Source organism: Varroa jacobsoni, unplaced genomic scaffold (assembly GCF_002532875.2).
Source record: "Varroa jacobsoni isolate VJ856 unplaced genomic scaffold, vjacob_1.0 scaffold_841, whole genome shotgun sequence".
Classification (NCBI taxonomy): domain Eukaryota; kingdom Metazoa; phylum Arthropoda; class Arachnida; order Mesostigmata; family Varroidae; genus Varroa; species Varroa jacobsoni.
This window is the reverse complement of record NW_019213743.1, coordinates 88913-107493: the sequence shown is the minus strand read 5'-3', so window position 1 is coordinate 107493 and position 18581 is coordinate 88913. Positions and strand designations below refer to the sequence as shown.

The following is an 18581-nucleotide window of genomic DNA, read 5'->3' as shown; positions in this document are numbered from 1 at the left end:
TATAGAAGTCAGTATCACAATTTTCTAATTCTAATTCCCAAACTTGCCCTTGTTCTGCCGAAGGATATCCGCTCGTTTGTAACGTACTAATTAAATAATTAAATGAACAATTATTATTGCAAAATTGGACATGATTTTCTAACACATAAGTTAAAAAAACATAACTAGCAGTGTCTACAGTTCATCTGGAAGTGTTCTGGGCATAGTGTTTGTGATCTACCTACATGTGATATTTTATTTGTTTATACGTTTTTGTGTTTTGTTAATACGAACCGATGCAATCGTAGAATGAATTCGATAACGGAGCAGATCATATCGACGAGAACAACCAGCGACGTGAAGAAACGGAAATACGGATCAGCAACAACTCGATGATAGCGTCTACTAAGGGGTTTACTTTCCGAAGAGTTCCGCATGCTTTCATTCCAAGCCTGGATCTTGTTGACAAAGTGCGTTTGCTATGGAGCACAATGTCGCATAAAAGAAACAGACGAAGGTTAAACAGCTAAATGTTCTGCGTAATGACAGATTTCTCAGCGCTAAGTAGAAAATAAACTGAATTCGTAAATTCGACGGAAGTCTGTCCACGATTAGAGGCCAGAGAGGCCTTTTTAGGCCAATTCCTTTAGACACATAGAAAACACATAGATGAACTGAAAGAGACTGTCGTCTTAATAAACGGATCGTTGTTACACTCTTACCAGCCATCGATGCACACCGTGAATCTCCCAATTGGATCGAAGATCAGATACAGTCAAGAAGGCACCAGGTTTATCGGCAACAACATCTGCTGCCCGTACAAGAGTTAGAACACTTTCGCGCAGTAGGAGACCCTTTTCGAATTGATGCCAGTAGTTGACCTGTGTAAAAATGTCGTCGAATTAATCATGCACGTGAGTGTAACAGACACAGTAGCCTCTTGTTATTGTTGTTCCAACATGTAGCCAGATTATTTTGCGGGCATATTGCCTACCAAAACTACATAGAACTTAATAAACGTACTAAACAATTAGAAATGGATGTGGTATGTACATGTACAGGCATACCATCTCATGGCATATGGTGTTACCATGATACATGATATCAGTAGGAGACGACAGTAAATCGAATCTGTTAAAGGAGACACCACTTATTTCTACGTCCTTTCAAGTCCTTTACTCGACTTCTACGTTTCGACCTCAGCGTCCTATACTGCCTTTGTTATATGTTCCTGCAAACGACTAACGGCCCATTAAACCATCTCAGAGACCGACAAGCGAAGCTAACCCATTCGGAGCTGCTCTTTAGGATACCATAGAGTGTCAAATAGCGCATACTTAGTAAATTTCCATGCATACACCGACCTTTTGAACGTTAATAAGTCGGAGACGTGCTTCATTAAGTAGGTCTTCATGGTCCTGCAGCGATGGAAAGCATAAGTGTTTATCGGCGCAATCGGCGCAAAGATGCTGTTGAGGCAGATCTGCCTGGCGCAACATGATTGATTGCGAACGTCGCTTTTTCGCCATTTTGAAACTCTTCTCCGACGACTCCTGTATCTCCTGGAAAGATGGAGTCCAAACGAAAACAGGCAGAGTCAAAGGACGTTTAGACACGATACGTTAACGGTGCGTTTAAACCAGAAGCTCTGCGGAAAACAAGCCTATCGTCTGGTCAGAGTATCAGAAAGTAAAAATCTAAGTTTCCTAGTGCTATTGCCGTTTTACATAAAACGTACCTAAAGCCGATGCATTTCATTGATACCCACATTTCTCCCTGGACAACAAAATACAGGGCACACGAAACAAAAGTTGCCTTCTAGAACCAATTAGATAGTTAGCCGTTTTTTTTTTTGCTTCGTTCAGCTAGCGTAGGAGCTACTCTGGATTTTATCTTCAATAATAGCTACATCAAGTGCTGATAAACAGGCCTTTTACTACGCCACCCACCTTCTCCTCATAGGGATCACAGATTTCGATGTAGTTTTTAACGTACGTCCAGTCGGCGTCGCCGAGAAATACGTCATCTTTAGTGACATCCACTGCTCGATATTGTACGTCAGTTATTAAATTGACAGCATTTCTCATGTTGGCGCGTTTCCAGGAGGACAATGCGTTCATACCTGAAAAATAAGACCGGAAGTTTTGATTTTACAGAAATATCAGGAATACTAAAAGTAGTACTAAATGGTCTGCTATTGCCACGAATTATTGATGCAGACTGCTGGCTTCTAACACGGAACAAATCTTAATTCTGAACTTATTTAGGCATGGCCTTTCGATTTCGATCCTAAATTATATGAGGCGTTTTTACGTTTAGTAACCAAACAACGAACCAGATTATTACTCACTAATCTATCTAGCGTGTAAAATATTGTGTTTTTGTTTGTCTGTAAGCGCATCTTTGCATTCGGTGCATTTTCGCGCACCTGTCCAATGACTCTGAATGGAAAGATGTATTTTCCGCGTGCTGTAGACGACCTGATGTATCTGATGACATCTAGTATTTTGTCTTTCTTTGATCTTCAAGTATTCGATTCCATCCAGCCATCGATATCCCTATAAAGGGCTGGTTAAGTTATCCCAGTTTGACATGCGAATGTGGACATTGAAATAAAAATATCAATTTGTGAGCTTTGTGTTGTATTCTGTGTATATATATGCACACATATATAAAGGGTGTTTCCAAAATGCATGCATAGTACAACTTTTTTTTTTTTTTTTTTAATTAACGTACAATTAACATTCAAGTTGCAAGAGAACTTACAAAAAATCTATAAATTTAATTTGGGTCTGGTCAGTGCACTATGAGTTACGATTACGGTAGGTCATTTGGCTCACAAACTCAATTAAAGCCTTTACATTTGTCTAGCCTTTTTCTCGTGTACGCTTTATCTCTAGGGTATTCCACGAAGAAAAAGCTAATTGGCCTCGGAACTGGGAAACGGACGGGGTATCCTGTGGACCCTCTTTGCCCAACCAACCCATCTTTTTATGAAATTCTCATCAAGGTCTGCTCTCTTGCATGCAAGTCATCCATCCTATTAGCAACAAAATTATCCTTTTTACTAAAGTCTTCCCGAACGCCACATAAAACAGATTCGTGTAGTAGATTCAAGTCAAATAGACTAGTCCGACTAAATTATATATATATATATATATATATATATATATATATATATATATTCTTCTTGGCAGTATGTAATTTATTATTATTTTAATAGTTAATATTATTTTCGCTGAGGCGTGCTTTGGGTGCAGAAAAAATCAAGTGACCTTATCGCGCGTGAGCACAACTCGTTACGTAAGCTAACTACTGTATAGCGGTTCGGTAACCGAACAGAACACCCCACTCTTCTATTGATTCTAAGTACGATAGTAGAAAAACTATATTCATGCTACTTGCGAAGTAAATACATGATTAGCAATAATAGACAATTGATGTAAATCTTCCTTACGGTATGGTAACAAGGATCTAGTACAATCATCATAAAGACAAATATAGCATCTGGCTAGCGTAACGAGGACTAGGCGACCTCGAAGATGAGGAAGGGGTCAGTAAATCAGTGCTGCGGACCTCGCCATTGCCGCAGCTCGTCTTCGAAGTTTTTGGTAGAACCAAACCAAGTGGATGCGTTTCGTCTCGGAGGAACGCCTAATAGAACATGCGCATATCACAGGCTATAAAGGAGGAATGAACTAACTGAAAAAGTTCACTACATTGCTAATTTATGATAAGTTATTGTTTGAGGTTCAGGTATTATTTGGCATTTTGTTGGTACTGCTTCAATGAATGCTTCGGATAGCAACGATAGTAAAATTGGCACGTAGTTTTTACATGTTTTTTACCGTATATCAAAATACGTTTTCAGTGTATTGAACTGCCGAACTAGGGGACTTAAGCAGTGAGTTAGGAAGATAGAAAAACTTATAGATGTATACACCGTTAGAGTTTGGCCTCGACAATGGAAGCGTAGACTACTCGGTTATGCCGAACTTCGGGTTCACAAAGCGATCGAACTGTGAGTCGGAAATGCTAATTAAAGGGCCACTAAGGGAGAACCCCACTTCGAAAGTAACAGAATTGAATACAACTGATAATGAGTGTTATCGCTTTAATAATAATGGTTGTTGGACTCTAATTGGGGGCAACGATTTGATCTATTTATTTCTAGTACATATATGTGTGTGAACGAAAGAAAAAAAACCTTGCGAAAAAAGGGACGAAGGTTTTTAGCTACAAACAGACAAGAATCCTACCCAGGAATAATCTTCACACATATCTTGGGTGACATTCAGTTTAACGCTACAGGACTCTCTACGTGGGGAAGCTCAAGCGAGTAACCTTTATTAGCTATAAGGCGCATGCATATCGAAAATTGTGTGTAATCAAATATGTCTCATACATTGATAGAAGAGACAGTTCCTATACAGTTACCTTTGCCACGGATACCTGACACGGATCTTATATAACTTGTGATGATTGCAACAATATTAATAGGCATTATGAATGATTAATTGTGATTCTTTTAGGTCCGAAGTCCTAAAACAGAGAGGAACTACCTTTGCTGTGCGCTGAGCAAACGAAAACACCATCTGATATCATTACCATCGCTGAAAAGAAGTGGTCGGCTTGTAAAAAGACAACACTGTATATAAAATGTATTTGTGTGATGATGATATTGATGAATATTAGTATTAATCAACAAGTGGAAGAAGAAATATCTGAATTCCTATGAGTGAATAATAATACGGGGATCTCACGAAGGTGAGGTCACGTCCGCATACAGGCGAAGGGATACGCGGCTGTGCTCGAAGGCAATGACGCGAGGCGATCCGTATTGTGTTGATAACGGAACCTGATCGCGTCCTACCAACTTGTAGAACGTGTTTAATACATCATTATTATAGCTGTATCTTAGTTAAGAGACAAGTAGGCATAGACAACTGTAAACAACAGACAGTGCGTACGGTGACAACGAACGCGAGGTTAGCTTCATACGGACTTCCCTTTCTGAACGCAACGTTATTTTTTCCAGATACTCTTACTTTGCAGAATTTCGAATTGGTTTTTAATTACGTTAGCTGTCTGTAGACGGGGAATCCGATTCTAGGGGCTCACAAATACATACGGATCACTACCGAACAGCCCCGTCGGGGTTAACTGCAGGGTCTGCATTTTGTCTGTATTTACTGACTGATCTGTTTTTAAGTGCACATTTATCAGTTATTTTCATTAGATGAGATGTTAGGTATTTGTTGTGCCTTACCAAGAACACGAAGTAGCATGTTTGTCGTCGTAGCATTTACGAGTAAAGTCAGCATGACGATACCGCTTACATGAATCAAAATCTTATGGCCAACCTAAAATACAGCAGATAGAAATCACAGATGAGATACATTAAGCTCTTTTCAAGTAAGCGAAATATGTCGCGATCATTGGAGACGAAACAGAATGCCCCAAACATTAAACACCGTCTTTTGTCGCGGTCTCGAATCTAAAGTATGACGATCAATCTGACTCGATCTCAAAACAACATCCCTAAGTAGAATTAGAGAAGTCTCGCGTGTAGAACAGTTGTATACGAATGGTAGCAAATTAAAAATTTGAGTGTTTTTTCTAAATGTGTTTCTGTCATTTCGTGTGTCCTATGCGAATATATATTTGTAGTACATATTTGTGTAGACAGGACATGTGTGTCAATGAAGCAGCTGCAACAATGGCCTACTTTACTGAGCGAATCAATGTTTCTGCTTCGTAGTGCTAAAATCATACTTGAAGACTCATCGAATGTACGTATATTTAGTGAGACCTTTTTCAATCCAGTATATTGAACATAGAAGGGCTTAAGGACGAATCCTTTGCATATAACTGAGTGCTATCTCACTACACATTGGCTTAATGTCTTGACATGAGTGCCTGAGCGATGTCGCATCAGACAAAGCTTTGTGTCCCTAGCAATCTCGATAAATTACAACAGTCCCTTTGTAAAAACACCATCTGGCCTTCTTCACGAATCTACGCAAAGGCAAACGAAATGAGTCCATTGATGGGTTTGAATATTCTGAAATTCGCTGGAACAGGTCACGTACGATAAGGACTTCATCTATGCACGTCCCTATCGATCACGTGCCAAATCGGCAGCATGCGCACGCTTGCATAGAGTGAACGACTACATATGAATGGCAATCAGTTCGAACCTCCGGGTGCTCGATGTATGGATTGCGCGCAACTGACAAAGCTAACGCCAGACCAACAGCGCCTCGTAGACCTCCCCAAGTCATGACGACAGCGTCCTGCCATTGAAGTCCATAACCCAGGCGACACAGGAATGGTGAGAGCACCCCGATCATGAAGAATCTGCGGATGAAAACGCATGTGTTACACTACTAAGCTTATCTAACGTGGTACGTGATTGGCCATGTTGCAAATAATTAGGCTGATAAACGTGCAGAAGACGGCAATCCAGCCGCTGTCGTGAGACTATGCTTGCTTTTATCAAATCGCACGTGTTGTATAGCATAGATCATTGGCAGGATTATCAGCAATCCCCGGCTGTCTCAGCTAGAGGTTTCGCCACAGGCAATTCAATAAATATGTTTTTATCTATGCAAGTAACGACTTTTTTCACGGACGCTTGCACCAGTGGAAGCACTACGCTTAAATGGTGATTTCAATCATATATGCATTCATTGGTAAGATATAGCATACGCAAGGGTCTAAACGTTGTTTCTACGCAATAAAAACTACTTCATCCCTAATCAGTATACTGACCGGAACACAGTGACCGCGATGTAGGTTACAAGTATGAGAAATAGGTCGTTTTGTTCAATATAACGAAGAGCTTGCTCGGTGATGAGCACCCCAACGATAATGAAGATAAGAGTGTTCGCTAAATATGACATCATCTCCCAGAAACTGAAATCATAAAAACGAAAAAAAAGCTGAATCAGGGCACAACTTCTACCGAGGTAAGGCACATTTAAGCATCGCAAACGTACTATAAGAGGCAAACTGTCAATCCGACTTAGTTGTAGGCCTGACCTTAATCTTCCGTTAATTTCATTTTACGCTAATTTCAGCTATACGACTTATAGGTCGTTGAAATTTAGCGTTGCTTGAAAACAGCTAAACATAAATATACCCCTGTGTCGGCGGGGGCTATGGAACTACGTGCGTGAACGCAGAGGCGCTAAACTGATAGGTTAATATCATTTTCGACAATGAGTAACCTATAGACTACCTATAATCCGCCAGATTGGCTTCAAACGAGTGTAGGATCAATAGTAGCACGCCCAGATGGCACGAAAATTTAGCGTAAGCAGAAACATTAACAACTTAAGCTTGGCTTTAATTCAAATGTCGTGGAGCCATTGGGAGTGCTGTGCGTAGCAAGATCAGATACGGCCATCACTAAGCTAAGCTCACCTATAGCAGGCACTACGCACCACCCTCAGTTCTTATAGTCGTCTCTAAATATAGGAAGAATAGGAAGGCCTTACGTTCGCATAATCTTCTAACGGTAATGGAGAACGCTGTTCCTGATATGGAATATCGTTCGAAGCCGCCATTTATTATAGTGCTACTGTACATGTGTAACACTGTATAAAGAAGTTATATATACCGTACCACTACCAATTTCCAAGTTATCGCTCTATCCAGTGCTTAATGGCAGGGCGGACAGACGATTCGGAATGTTTATACCGGTTATCTAGGTTTTTCTACGCCCTAGTCAACACGCGCAGACTAAGATAGTGCTTGGCGATACGCAGACGTTTAGCAACATTTGTTCTTATACGATTGGTCTTTACACACATATATCTCCTGAGTAAAAAATCGCAGATCGTTCTTTCTGGCAATTTTGCATGGCATTGGAAATTTCTTAGGTGATATCTTGTCAATGCATCGAAATCCTAAAGCGCTCACCGTGTGTGAGCCGCTATGTCCATTCATTCCAGAATTCCTATCATAACAATCTGTCGAAATATATCGTTCTTTCTACATAAACGTTACAAAGAACAGGGCTAATACGAATCGGTGAGGTATCACTACTACAGCTAGCATGTAATAATAATCAACGGGAAATTACCGGCTGCTTTTTATATCACTCTTATTTTTCTGTGACATCAGCTCAACACGTTGAGGTAACAGAACGATTCCTTTGCGTGTTTTACGGGGCAAAGGGAAGCATATCAATTAGAGATGGGAAGATATCACTTGGTAGGTATTGTCTCCCGTATGAATGTCTTTGTGAAGCTTCCCTGCGTGCCTATGGATGTTTAGCGTTTTGAAGCTGTGTTAGCCCGTTATTTGACAAGTTCATTTAATATATTCAGTGACTAAAAGCACAATAACTTATTATTGTTTATTGAGTCTAACCTTCGAAGCCATTGGCCATATTGATCCTAACTAGGGAGGATTCCTTTTAGCATAGCTTGACTCGAGGATTCGGGGGATGGTTCTGCTTCCTTTTTATGTACAACATCTAATTCATTAGGTGAGCAATCAACGGAGCTGACTTTCTGTGTACGTGTGCGTGCTGAACTTGTGAAGCTTGCACAGAAGATCACTATTAAAGTACGCTGAAACAATGATTACAAATTGTGTCAAAAATAAGCTGCCAATATGACCGCGCGAATCCACTATCAGCTCTGTTGCCGGCTCCCTGTTTTCAAATGACTTCCCTGCCAACGCTGAAACTTCCAAAGGCCCAAGTGAAACTAGAAGTATAGTTGGAACAGTTTATTAGAATTAGGCGTTACTATATACGAAGTCATATATGCAGCCGGTACCGCCATTGCTCTCAGGTTTGCCGTTAGTCTGACAGATCCATCGTAATCCACAACTGTCATCAGATAATCTAGTCGAAACAAAGTAACAGAGTTAGAGGATGCCAAAGTGGGCGTCATTTTTATCTGCTGTAGCATAAATATATCGCATTTATTTGCACGTGTAGATAGAATCTAAAAGGCGAGCGTTTATATTAGGCGTTTAAGTTATTTAGCTGTAGCGGCTGGGGCAATTACCGATCAAATAAGATACTTGCTTGTTGATTTACTCTTTGATTAGAAGTTGAGCGTAGCTGCTTTGCATCAGCAGAAAAAGCCCTTTGCCCCTCTTAATAACAGTTATAACAGTAGGTGTGATCCGGTGGGTCACTATGGTAAACATGAACGTACAGCCATCGTTGTTTCAATTTTCAGCGATAGCAAGTTATCAGCCTGCGTCTGATAGGCCGAGTGAGTCTCATCCCATCTACACGTTCCAGTAAAAGCTGGATTTTAATTGTAACTTAAGAGGTGATCTCAAGAACTTGTTTACATAGTAGTTAGTAATAAGCAAAGATGTATAGGGGAAAAATTTTATGATATTTTTGTGTGATTTCGTTCACCTGTTCTTCGAATCATTACTGTTACGTCGCGGCGTGCAGCTGACTTGTTTATTCTCCTGAAGTTACCGTTAATTACTTATTGTTCAAATAGAGAACTTATAGTATTGATGTTAATTGCCTATTTCAGCGTCTTCAGTGAACCTAGTCCTGTTGATGGACGGATCACTGACTTAATGACACGAAAGCCTCTAACTTACTATTGAGTGCCTGGCTTACCTATGCACAAATTCTTCAACTTCGGGGCTAATGGCAACTTTGTTGGCGCTCAGTACCGTTCCAAGTGCGACAACAGCCAGAACTCCGCTTACGTGAAACGTTATTTCTGCCAGATAATATGCGATGTAAGCCGACGAGATCGTTATGGTAATCTCGATTACCGAATCGTTGAATACCTGTGTACCATATCCGCAACATGTGTACCGTAGAATCGTCAAATTGTAACCTTACGTACTACTTATACGTACGAGCCACGTACGCACGTCTACGCTTCTATTTGTAGAAATTCCCGTTTTTTTTTACCTAGGTAAGTACTCTTTTTTCTAAGTTGTGAAAGCTTCTTTACGTTACGAATATATTCAGTTTGATGCCGCTCTCCAACGGCGCTGTGTTCTGTAGGTCAGTGCCTAACTTACCTTTGCCAAAAGGAAAATTGTCACTTTTCCCATAACATAGCCAAGCACAGGACCTCCAATAGATATTCGGCAGAACATGAGAACAACTCCGCCAGCTGCAAATAAAAATAAGTAAAGAAGTTATGGTTAAGAACCTATATCGTATTAAAACTGTTATCGCACTCACATTAACTAAAAAGAAGCTACACCTTGACACCAACTGGCCTTTTTGTCCTTGTGGACTTGGCCTACTGCTGCTTTCAATTCATGCACCAGGTTTTGCCACAGGATGCTCGTAATCTTCACGACAAGTACCATTCCGTTTGCCTATCGTTACCTTTCATAGCTACAGGTTTGGTTACTCGAGCCAGTTCTCGATCGCTGATGATACATAGCTACAGCTATAGCATGGCCGTACTTTTTCGTACCAACGGCGTTCTTCAACCAAAACTAAAAAAAAACACTCAATATTTTGGTCATGCCGGACTTGCAGTTAGTCGGGGTAACTTTCCTTATTCATATGAATCTGAAATATCGTATACGACATTGATTATCATACATTCGTATAGTTAGTACAATGGCGTTAAGCCGACAGATGCGAGCGTCCAAGCGGAACAAAAGAGGCAAACAGATCTAAATGTGCGGCCATAAACGGTAATCCGTCGTAACAAATCATCGTGTTGGCTTGCGCGGCTGGCATCGCTCAGGTGTTAAACACCTAACTACAAATCAAATCAAATGTTGTTTCCTCACCTTCACTGGTAATAGTCAAAAATTTTATATGTATAAATCAGCTGGACAATAGCGAAGTGAGTGCATAGAACTATTTAGAATATTTTGCGTCATATAAGTTATACAAGTATTGTTGAGTTTATAAAACTTATTTAAGAAACTTCCCAGGTTTCCTAAAGATGCTGCCAGGGGGGTAACGAGCAGCATGATACCTATCATCACAACTCCCCCGCATCCGAGGCACCTACATGGGTCATCAAACCCGTCGCAACCTCAGTTTTCTGCAGAGTCTATGGTAGAATCCATCCATGGCAAGACGAGTGCAGACAGGGATCTTTAGCCGCTTTGTCCGTCGCCACTCGTTGCTTCTCATTGCACACGAAGCACAGAGGTATTCGTTTACTTCATCACTGCCTAGCAACTCGTTCCCGGGTATTAACAACAAAAAAAATCCCACTTTATAATGGCCCAGCCTGTGGGTAAACTTATCGATGAGGGCGTGTATCAACCTGCCGGACACGGTACGAGGTAATTTTGCTATAAAGCTATGGTAAAACGAAAAATGAAATAAATGAAAGAACGATCGATTATCGGAGAATACAGATCAAGCGCTTGTAGGCGTAAAATGTTTGCCTTGCCAGTAGGTATAGAAAACAATTCAACTTGTGCGGTAAGAATCAGTCCTTGTTGAAAAAAAACAAGTTCCTAATGCACTGCTTGAGAACGACCAGCGAAGGCTGTTCAAACGCAGAGTTTTATAAGACTGTTATAAGACTTTTATAAGAATAGTTACGGAGTAACACTGAAAGTGATTATGCTGTTTCTATTAAGTAGTATAAGAATTTAATTTCCTAGCCTGGTAACTTAATAGCCTAAAACTAACGAGATATTTTATAGCTTCGAGCCAGACGGCTGGCTTTTCCTTTCACTGTCACAAAAGGGACTGAGTGTTTGTCTACACCCCGTTTCGAATCTACACCGAAGTTTGTCTAGATTTAGGGGGCAAACCAGTAATCCGATGCGTCATCTTACGAGTACGTGTGAAGAGTGATGATAAATAAACAGGAGACAAAAATGATTGCAATACCGTTATTTACAGCAAATATATAGATATTGTATATACGAAAACCCTACACCATTCGTAAAAGCATACAAAGCAAAGCTGCACGTTCAGCTTAACAGCCCACTGAAAATCGGACGATCGAATCACGTAAGACATCATTATTCGTTGGACAGATGAAATGGAATGATATTGGTGTTCCCAATAGAGAACTGCCCTTTTTTAGTTTGACAGACGTTTGGCGGTGCGCAATTATCGTACCCAGGTGGCGTCGCATCAACGATGCTATACATTCATCTAATTTACCTTTTTTTTTTAATCGACGAGGCAGAAATATATGGTGCGCGTGAATATAAACATTTACTTTCCTTCAGAATGTAGACCAATTTAGTATGTAGGACAGACTGAAGGATGTATTTAAAGATCGGTTAGGACACAGCTTCGTTCGAACTCCGTGAATGCGCTAGAAAACGATCTTTTCCTGCGGCGAATTCTACCTTTTTTGCAGACTCAAAGGCCATCAGATGTTTCTATCGTTTATTAATGCGTAGTCTAGTTGACCTATGTGATACTAATTAATGAGCCGTTTGCTTTTTACGTTGCGATCTGGCTGGCTCGTTATAGGAGAAACGATGCAATGACGCTGGTTTGTCTCTGCAGCTGTTACAATGATAAAAAAAAAAAACACCTATTGACTTAGAAAAGAAAAATATAGGTATTTCATAAAAGCATTTTAACGACATACGATTGCTTAGTTAAAATTAGTCACAGTGGTAGCTCTGAAAATTAGCTAATAATAACGTTAATGGAACAATATGCCTATTCGGCGGATTACCAGTGAGCGGACTGCGTTTGATCGGAACAAGTATGTATACATTTCTATTTCTGCAAAAAGTTTATTATTTAAAAACTCTTATTATTTAGGATTGTCTTTTTGTATGTGGAGTAACGAAAAACTGGCTTTTACAGTAGATTGAGTACCCTAAGTGGCTAGAGACTTCTAGAGAGGATTCTGCACACGTTAGTTTATATAAAGGAAGATACTATAAAGTTTGTTCATAAGGGGTTACAAAAAGCAGCATCTGCGTACCTTCTGATGGCTTTGTATCCTATGTAAATTTATATATATATATATATATATATATATATATATGTGCAAGCTCGAGCTGTGTTCCAAGTTTGACATGGGCCACACGTAGGTATAATGAGGCTCTACTGCAGGTGGAACTGTGCCAGCCTTTAAAATGAGATGCATATTTCTGCTTCAAGCGACTATAAGAACTCCCAAAACCACCATGTGCACTCATAACCCTTTTACATTTTGTCTTGGTCTTCCAAGAATTCTAACTCTGAATTGGCCGACTTGCTCTAACTGAGCTCGTGGCCAAACTGTTTCCTCTGATTCATAACCTCTCACTTTCTGAAAAGTGCGAGTGATGCTTCAGAATAGTTTCATGTTTGCTTTTGTTGCTATCGCTATGGCAGCGATTACTGTTTCGTCCTCTCTACGCTTTGCCGTTACAATCACAGCATACGCATAGAGACGTATCGTGCTTGCGGACTGTACAAGCGAACTATAAAAACCACACCCAAGACACGTGCAGGCTATGGCTACATACGACAAATAGGACAAACGTTATCAATTACAGCGTCCTTCCTCACGTGACGTACACAGACAACGCTGGCACCTGTTGTTGTTAGTAATGCGCGCTCGACCGTCCTCTACTTGTAAGCAAGTGTGAAGTCGCTGGTTCGAGTCCCGCCAGAGGGACGTACCACACAACCGGCGTGAACAAATAGAGCTGCTTTTTTTTTTTGTGTTTATAGTAACAACTTGCTACACGTAACGCTTGAACGGTCTGTACATATTCGTCTCGTGTATATTACATAGGTTGTGATATCTTTACGTAAATTTCACATGACGCCAACTCTTCTTTTTGCAGATCGTACTGGTCGCAAAGGTTTTTCCGCCATATTTATTTTCTAATCGTTCACGCGGGACGAAAAACGGTTTTTACCTGCACATCTAATACATATATATGCGTTCAGACCCAAATTGCGGTCAGAATTTTGATGACGCTCAGATGTGCTTTACCAATTACCAGACGAAGTGGACGAAATAACACAAGAAGAAGACGACTGACTTTGCATAAACCCGCAAGCAATCAAGCGTCAATAAAAAAGCTATACTACTCGTACATCGAAAAAATCACGCCTTTCTGTTTACGGTCAGTGGTTTCCAGCTATTACAGATCTGTTTCTGTTTTGTGACTTTTTTCGACCACTGTTTCCGCCGTGCGCCCAGCGTTTCATCCAGGAATTGTCGGATGCGATAGTCGTTAGCGGTCGCTGCGGCCACGACGCTCGCGCTGAAAGTAGCTAATCTATCCAATCTGACAGCGACGAGTACCACATAACGCCTTCTAAAGCTTCGGAGTGGACCAGCAGTTGGCTTTGGAAATCGTTGGGCTTCTTTCCGTCCGTCCGTCCGTCCATCTGTCAATAAGCTATAACGGTGCCAAGCGAGTGTTAATGTAAATGTTACACTGGGCGCTGTCTACGTCATGTTTACGCCATAGCTGTAGAGTAAGCGAAGAACACAGTAGAAGATTAGCTCGCTATCCATTCAACGTGAGGGCGCTAGATAGCTGATCTGTTTGCTTCTATAATTGTTGCAGGGTCGAGAAACCCCTATTGCTCGATGTTATTGACCAAAGTTAACATGATGAATTGTTATTATTATTATGAATGTGTTTCTCGTTGTAACGCGAACAGTTGATAAGACCTTTGCATTTTACACGAAGTCTTACTACTCCCCTTATATAAAATGCAACTAGAAAAATATTTTATATACATGATATATTTCTAGTGTACGATATATACACATATACGGGATATTCGTGCCATTATATAGAACGCAAAATTTACATCATTTTTTCTAATAGGCAAAAATCAAATTAGTATTTTACAAAGAACTCATTGAAGCAGTGTTCAAGATCATAGAACGACCACAGCTTGCTCAACGCCAATGCTACCATAGTAATGTATACTGTATGTCTACTAAGCACCATAGAAGTGGTAAAGTTAAGCCTTATGTGACCGCCCAGTTACCTGCGCATCCAAGGCGAAAAAAATGTTCTGAAGCAACAGCAGCGGAGTCAGCAACCGCATAAAGGTCAATGTAGCTTCTGTTTGACGTCAACTTTGTTGTGATTTTTATTGTGAAGTTATATATTTGTTGCCGCTGACGGCCGCAAACACGCGCGAAACTGTGGCAACAAGCCATAGAAAGTAAAACAACGTCTGCCTCTTCTGATGATTGCTTCTCTCTGTGTCTCTCTCTCCGCCCCTCATTTTCCTGATTGATTACGACTTTTGCACATTTGCTTCACATAGTTTCGTACCGTTGCCCAGGTACCTACTAACATTGATAGATAAGTTGGGCAACAGGCAAGCCATCTTTGATCGATGGTTGGCTGTGACAGAAGCGCTCAACGACACGTCTTTATCTCGCATCATCTTCATCCTACACAATAATGATGATAGTAAAGATCAGCTTTTACTTTTCGTTTCGGAACTTCAAATGCTCATATTAACAGAGGCTAGCCAACGGAACGTTCCGTAAACAGGAATATATATATATATATATATATATATAGAAAGAAAATTTAGTTTTATCTGCGACTAATTCGGATAAGGTATGGCCACACGATCATTAGAGAATTTGTATATCGTCTTATACCTCTAAATGAATAGGATTTTGTATATATATATATATATATATATATATATATATCTATGTCTATACTGTTTATTTACTTCTATGCATGATTTGAAAATGATTTCACACATCCTACAGATCCGTTGTAATGTAAGCTCCAAAGGTAAGTGTTTTTATTAGAAAAAAAAAGGTACATGGGTTTCGTTTTGGTCGACTATTCGAGACTGATAAAGGAAGACGGCCGGCGGACGATTCCTGACCGGGACGACAAAATAAATTGCAGCCATGTACCGATAGGCAGGCACTTCAACCTATGGAGTTTACCCAGATATTAGAAACCGAAATGGCCCTAAAATACGTGAAAAGCACAGGACACCATTTTTCGAGGTTCCTAAGCATTTCACCCGACACCGCACAACACGCAGCCACCATAACGGGTTCCTAAGCAGGACTCTTACGAGTGATGGAAGGAAATGTTTCTTTTATATTATGGAATAAAGAAAGGAACAAGTAGCTAAAGGAGATAAGTTTAGATCCAAACTTAAAGCAGACCTACATCTTCAAAGAAACATCAGTTGCGTTTAATGGGATGATAATTATGTAGGAATACTGTACAATAAAGATGTGGGAGAAAAACAAGACCGCTATCATTTGTCTGTATAAAGCCTAGAAGCATTGCCTAAATTGAGCTACTTCACAGGACAGATCGAATAGACAAGACCAGCAGCAGGTGCTTCTCCACGGTAATTGCGAGTTAGACATGGCAAAATCGTTCGGTAAAAGCGTTATACGAGGTTTTTTTTGTACCTAGCTCCAGACCTCACGCCGACAATTTACTAGTTTTTTTTGGTCTATGGCAATTGAAATCCGTCACAGTACAGCGGAGCCAAAAATATCTTGAAAATTGGTTGCACGACTTTTTTAATATTTTTTTTTTATATATTATTTGATTGAGAGATAAAGGAATGATCGACAACTTCTTTTTTTGTATAAAGTTCAAGTTGAAGCGTGCATTTATATTTAGATATATATAGTGCCTCACCTTATGTCGTAACAAAGAGGTACGTGCAGGGATAAGGGCCAACGGTTTTATAAACAGATTTTTGTGTGCAAGGCTAGCTTAAAAAGCAAACATGAAAGGTATGATTTTTTTTAAGTGAATAGGGATGTCGTATATATATATATATATATAACTTATCCTACGATACAAACGGAAGTAAAATTATCTTTCTGAGCATTTTTCCCAGCAGCCACAAATGGAAAAATAGCTTGGTGTTTTCAGCCCAAAATGAGGTTTCTAAAAAAATCGGTATTTCGCACTTTTTGCCACGGACTCAAATGTTGTGTTGAGGTAGGTTGCTTCAAAGACCGATCGGCGCTTGTCGGCTGATATTTGTAGTATGTTCACATCGATTACCCGCTCAACTTCCCGACCGGTTTACAATTTACGTGACATATCTATTTCGGGATAGCAAAACCGTAAGCGATTGCACAATCAACAGCATAACACGTATCATATCATCGAATATTTGATACAATGATCATAGGACGCCTGTCTCGGAGCGATAGGACGGCCAGCGTCCTGTAATAAATATTTGAATCAGGATAAGTAAATAATCGAAGTAGATACACAAATCAACTAGAATACTGTAGTTAAGTTGCTGAGAAATATTGCCACAAGTTAACAGAATAACTCATGATATCCAGTAGATTAACTTACATATGGCGATCAGAAAGATCACGAAACAACACCAACAGCAAGCGGTTAATCGAGAAACATGAAAAAGAAAGACAGTTTCAGGCCCGGTTTCGAAACTCAGGCCCACGCCGCATAAGCCTGAAGCGTTCCAACGTTAGGTTAAGGGAAACAGAAAATCACTGTTAGGTAACGATTCGGCCTCGCTATGAATTATGAATACTCTTAATAATGTTATGTTTACGCAACAAAATTACCTTGCCTCCCTGGGTTTGTAGCTAATGCCATTAGAAGTCACCGAGCAGCAGACATTGTTGACCCGTGGCTTGATTGGCCCCTTCGTTGATTCGGTCAACAATTCTGCCTTCCCCTTTTTCACCCTATAGGCCTTAAAAAAGGTATCTAATCAAAGATGGCTAAGATCAATTTCGCTGGGTGTTGACGAGGTAAATACGAGAAAAAAAATACAACTTTATAACAAAGTTCAAGGTGTAGCAAAGTTAGATATTAATCCCTGTAATCGATTAATGGCGTTGATCATGACTAGCAACGTATGTAGACTGGGTCTGAAGTGTTATAGAAGGGCTTATCAAAACTGAGACGAAGAAACAGAACGAGAGAACGTCAATGCATGTGCCTCGTAGTCAAGCGTTACAAAGGGATCACGCTCGTGATGTTACCTTCTAATAATAATAATAATAATAACAGCAGTAGTCAGAAAACAGAAGCAGAACAATATACAAAAACAAAAAAAAACCACGTACAAATCATGGCATTCGTTCCTCTACGGTGTACCCGTGCGCTGCGATACGGGCTCAGCTAGCAAAAACTGTGTCTTATTATAATTTTCGACAATAAATAATTTATTTGTTTGCACTTTTATTATTGTGTTTTTTTAATAGCTATGAAATACCAACTGGACATAAACGTGACGGTAAAATTTCGATCTGTATAGGCCGCTATGTACTATCAATTGTGCGTGGCGCAATGCGTGGCTTACATAGAAATACGCGTACCAATCGCGCTCTTCGTCGAGCCCCAAACATAGCGCACCCTGTGTATCGACAATGTACATAACTTATTATTTAATTTTTATCTCTACATCAGTTGGCATCAATCGATTTGCGTTAGCCTATGTGACCTACCGAGAAAACCATAGTCTATCGAAAACGACCACATAAAGCGTTTGGCCGACAAACACAACGGATCGCTCTGCATAGTTTTGTGTGTATCTACGCCCGCTTCCCCTATACCGTTCAGCGTCAAATGGTCATCATAATAACAAACGGTACCAAAGCAAAAAGCACCAATAGTAAACATCATTGACAATAAGCTAAGTGTAATTAATTAGCATTACGAATAGCAAAATAATTGAGGAATACCTTGGATTG

At 40.1% G+C, this 18581-nt stretch overlaps 1 protein-coding gene across 16 annotated transcripts in view; it reads right to left on the bottom strand.

Moving 5' to 3' along the window:
• The window catches only part of LOC111264268 (sperm-specific sodium:proton exchanger), a 122139-nt gene that overhangs the window by 15579 nt on the left and 87979 nt on the right, over nt 1-18581 (bottom strand). For all 16 annotated transcript variants that reach the window (XR_002682784.1, XM_086970013.1, XM_022839999.2 and 13 more), the window contains 9 exons: nt 10003-10097; nt 9587-9762; nt 6754-6897; nt 6180-6339; nt 5249-5342; nt 1929-2101; nt 1344-1541; nt 702-860; nt 274-458 (listed from right to left, as the gene is read on the bottom strand). Coding sequence is in view for 15 of the 16 variants with exons in the window: in XM_086970013.1 (XP_086826139.1) it covers nt 274-458; nt 702-860; nt 1344-1541; nt 1929-2101; nt 5249-5342; nt 6180-6339; nt 6754-6897; nt 9587-9762; nt 10003-10097 (1384 nt within the window). In the remaining variant the exon portion in view is untranslated. The remainder of the gene's footprint in view (nt 1-273; nt 459-701; nt 861-1343; nt 1542-1928; nt 2102-5248; nt 5343-6179; nt 6340-6753; nt 6898-9586; nt 9763-10002; nt 10098-18581) is intronic.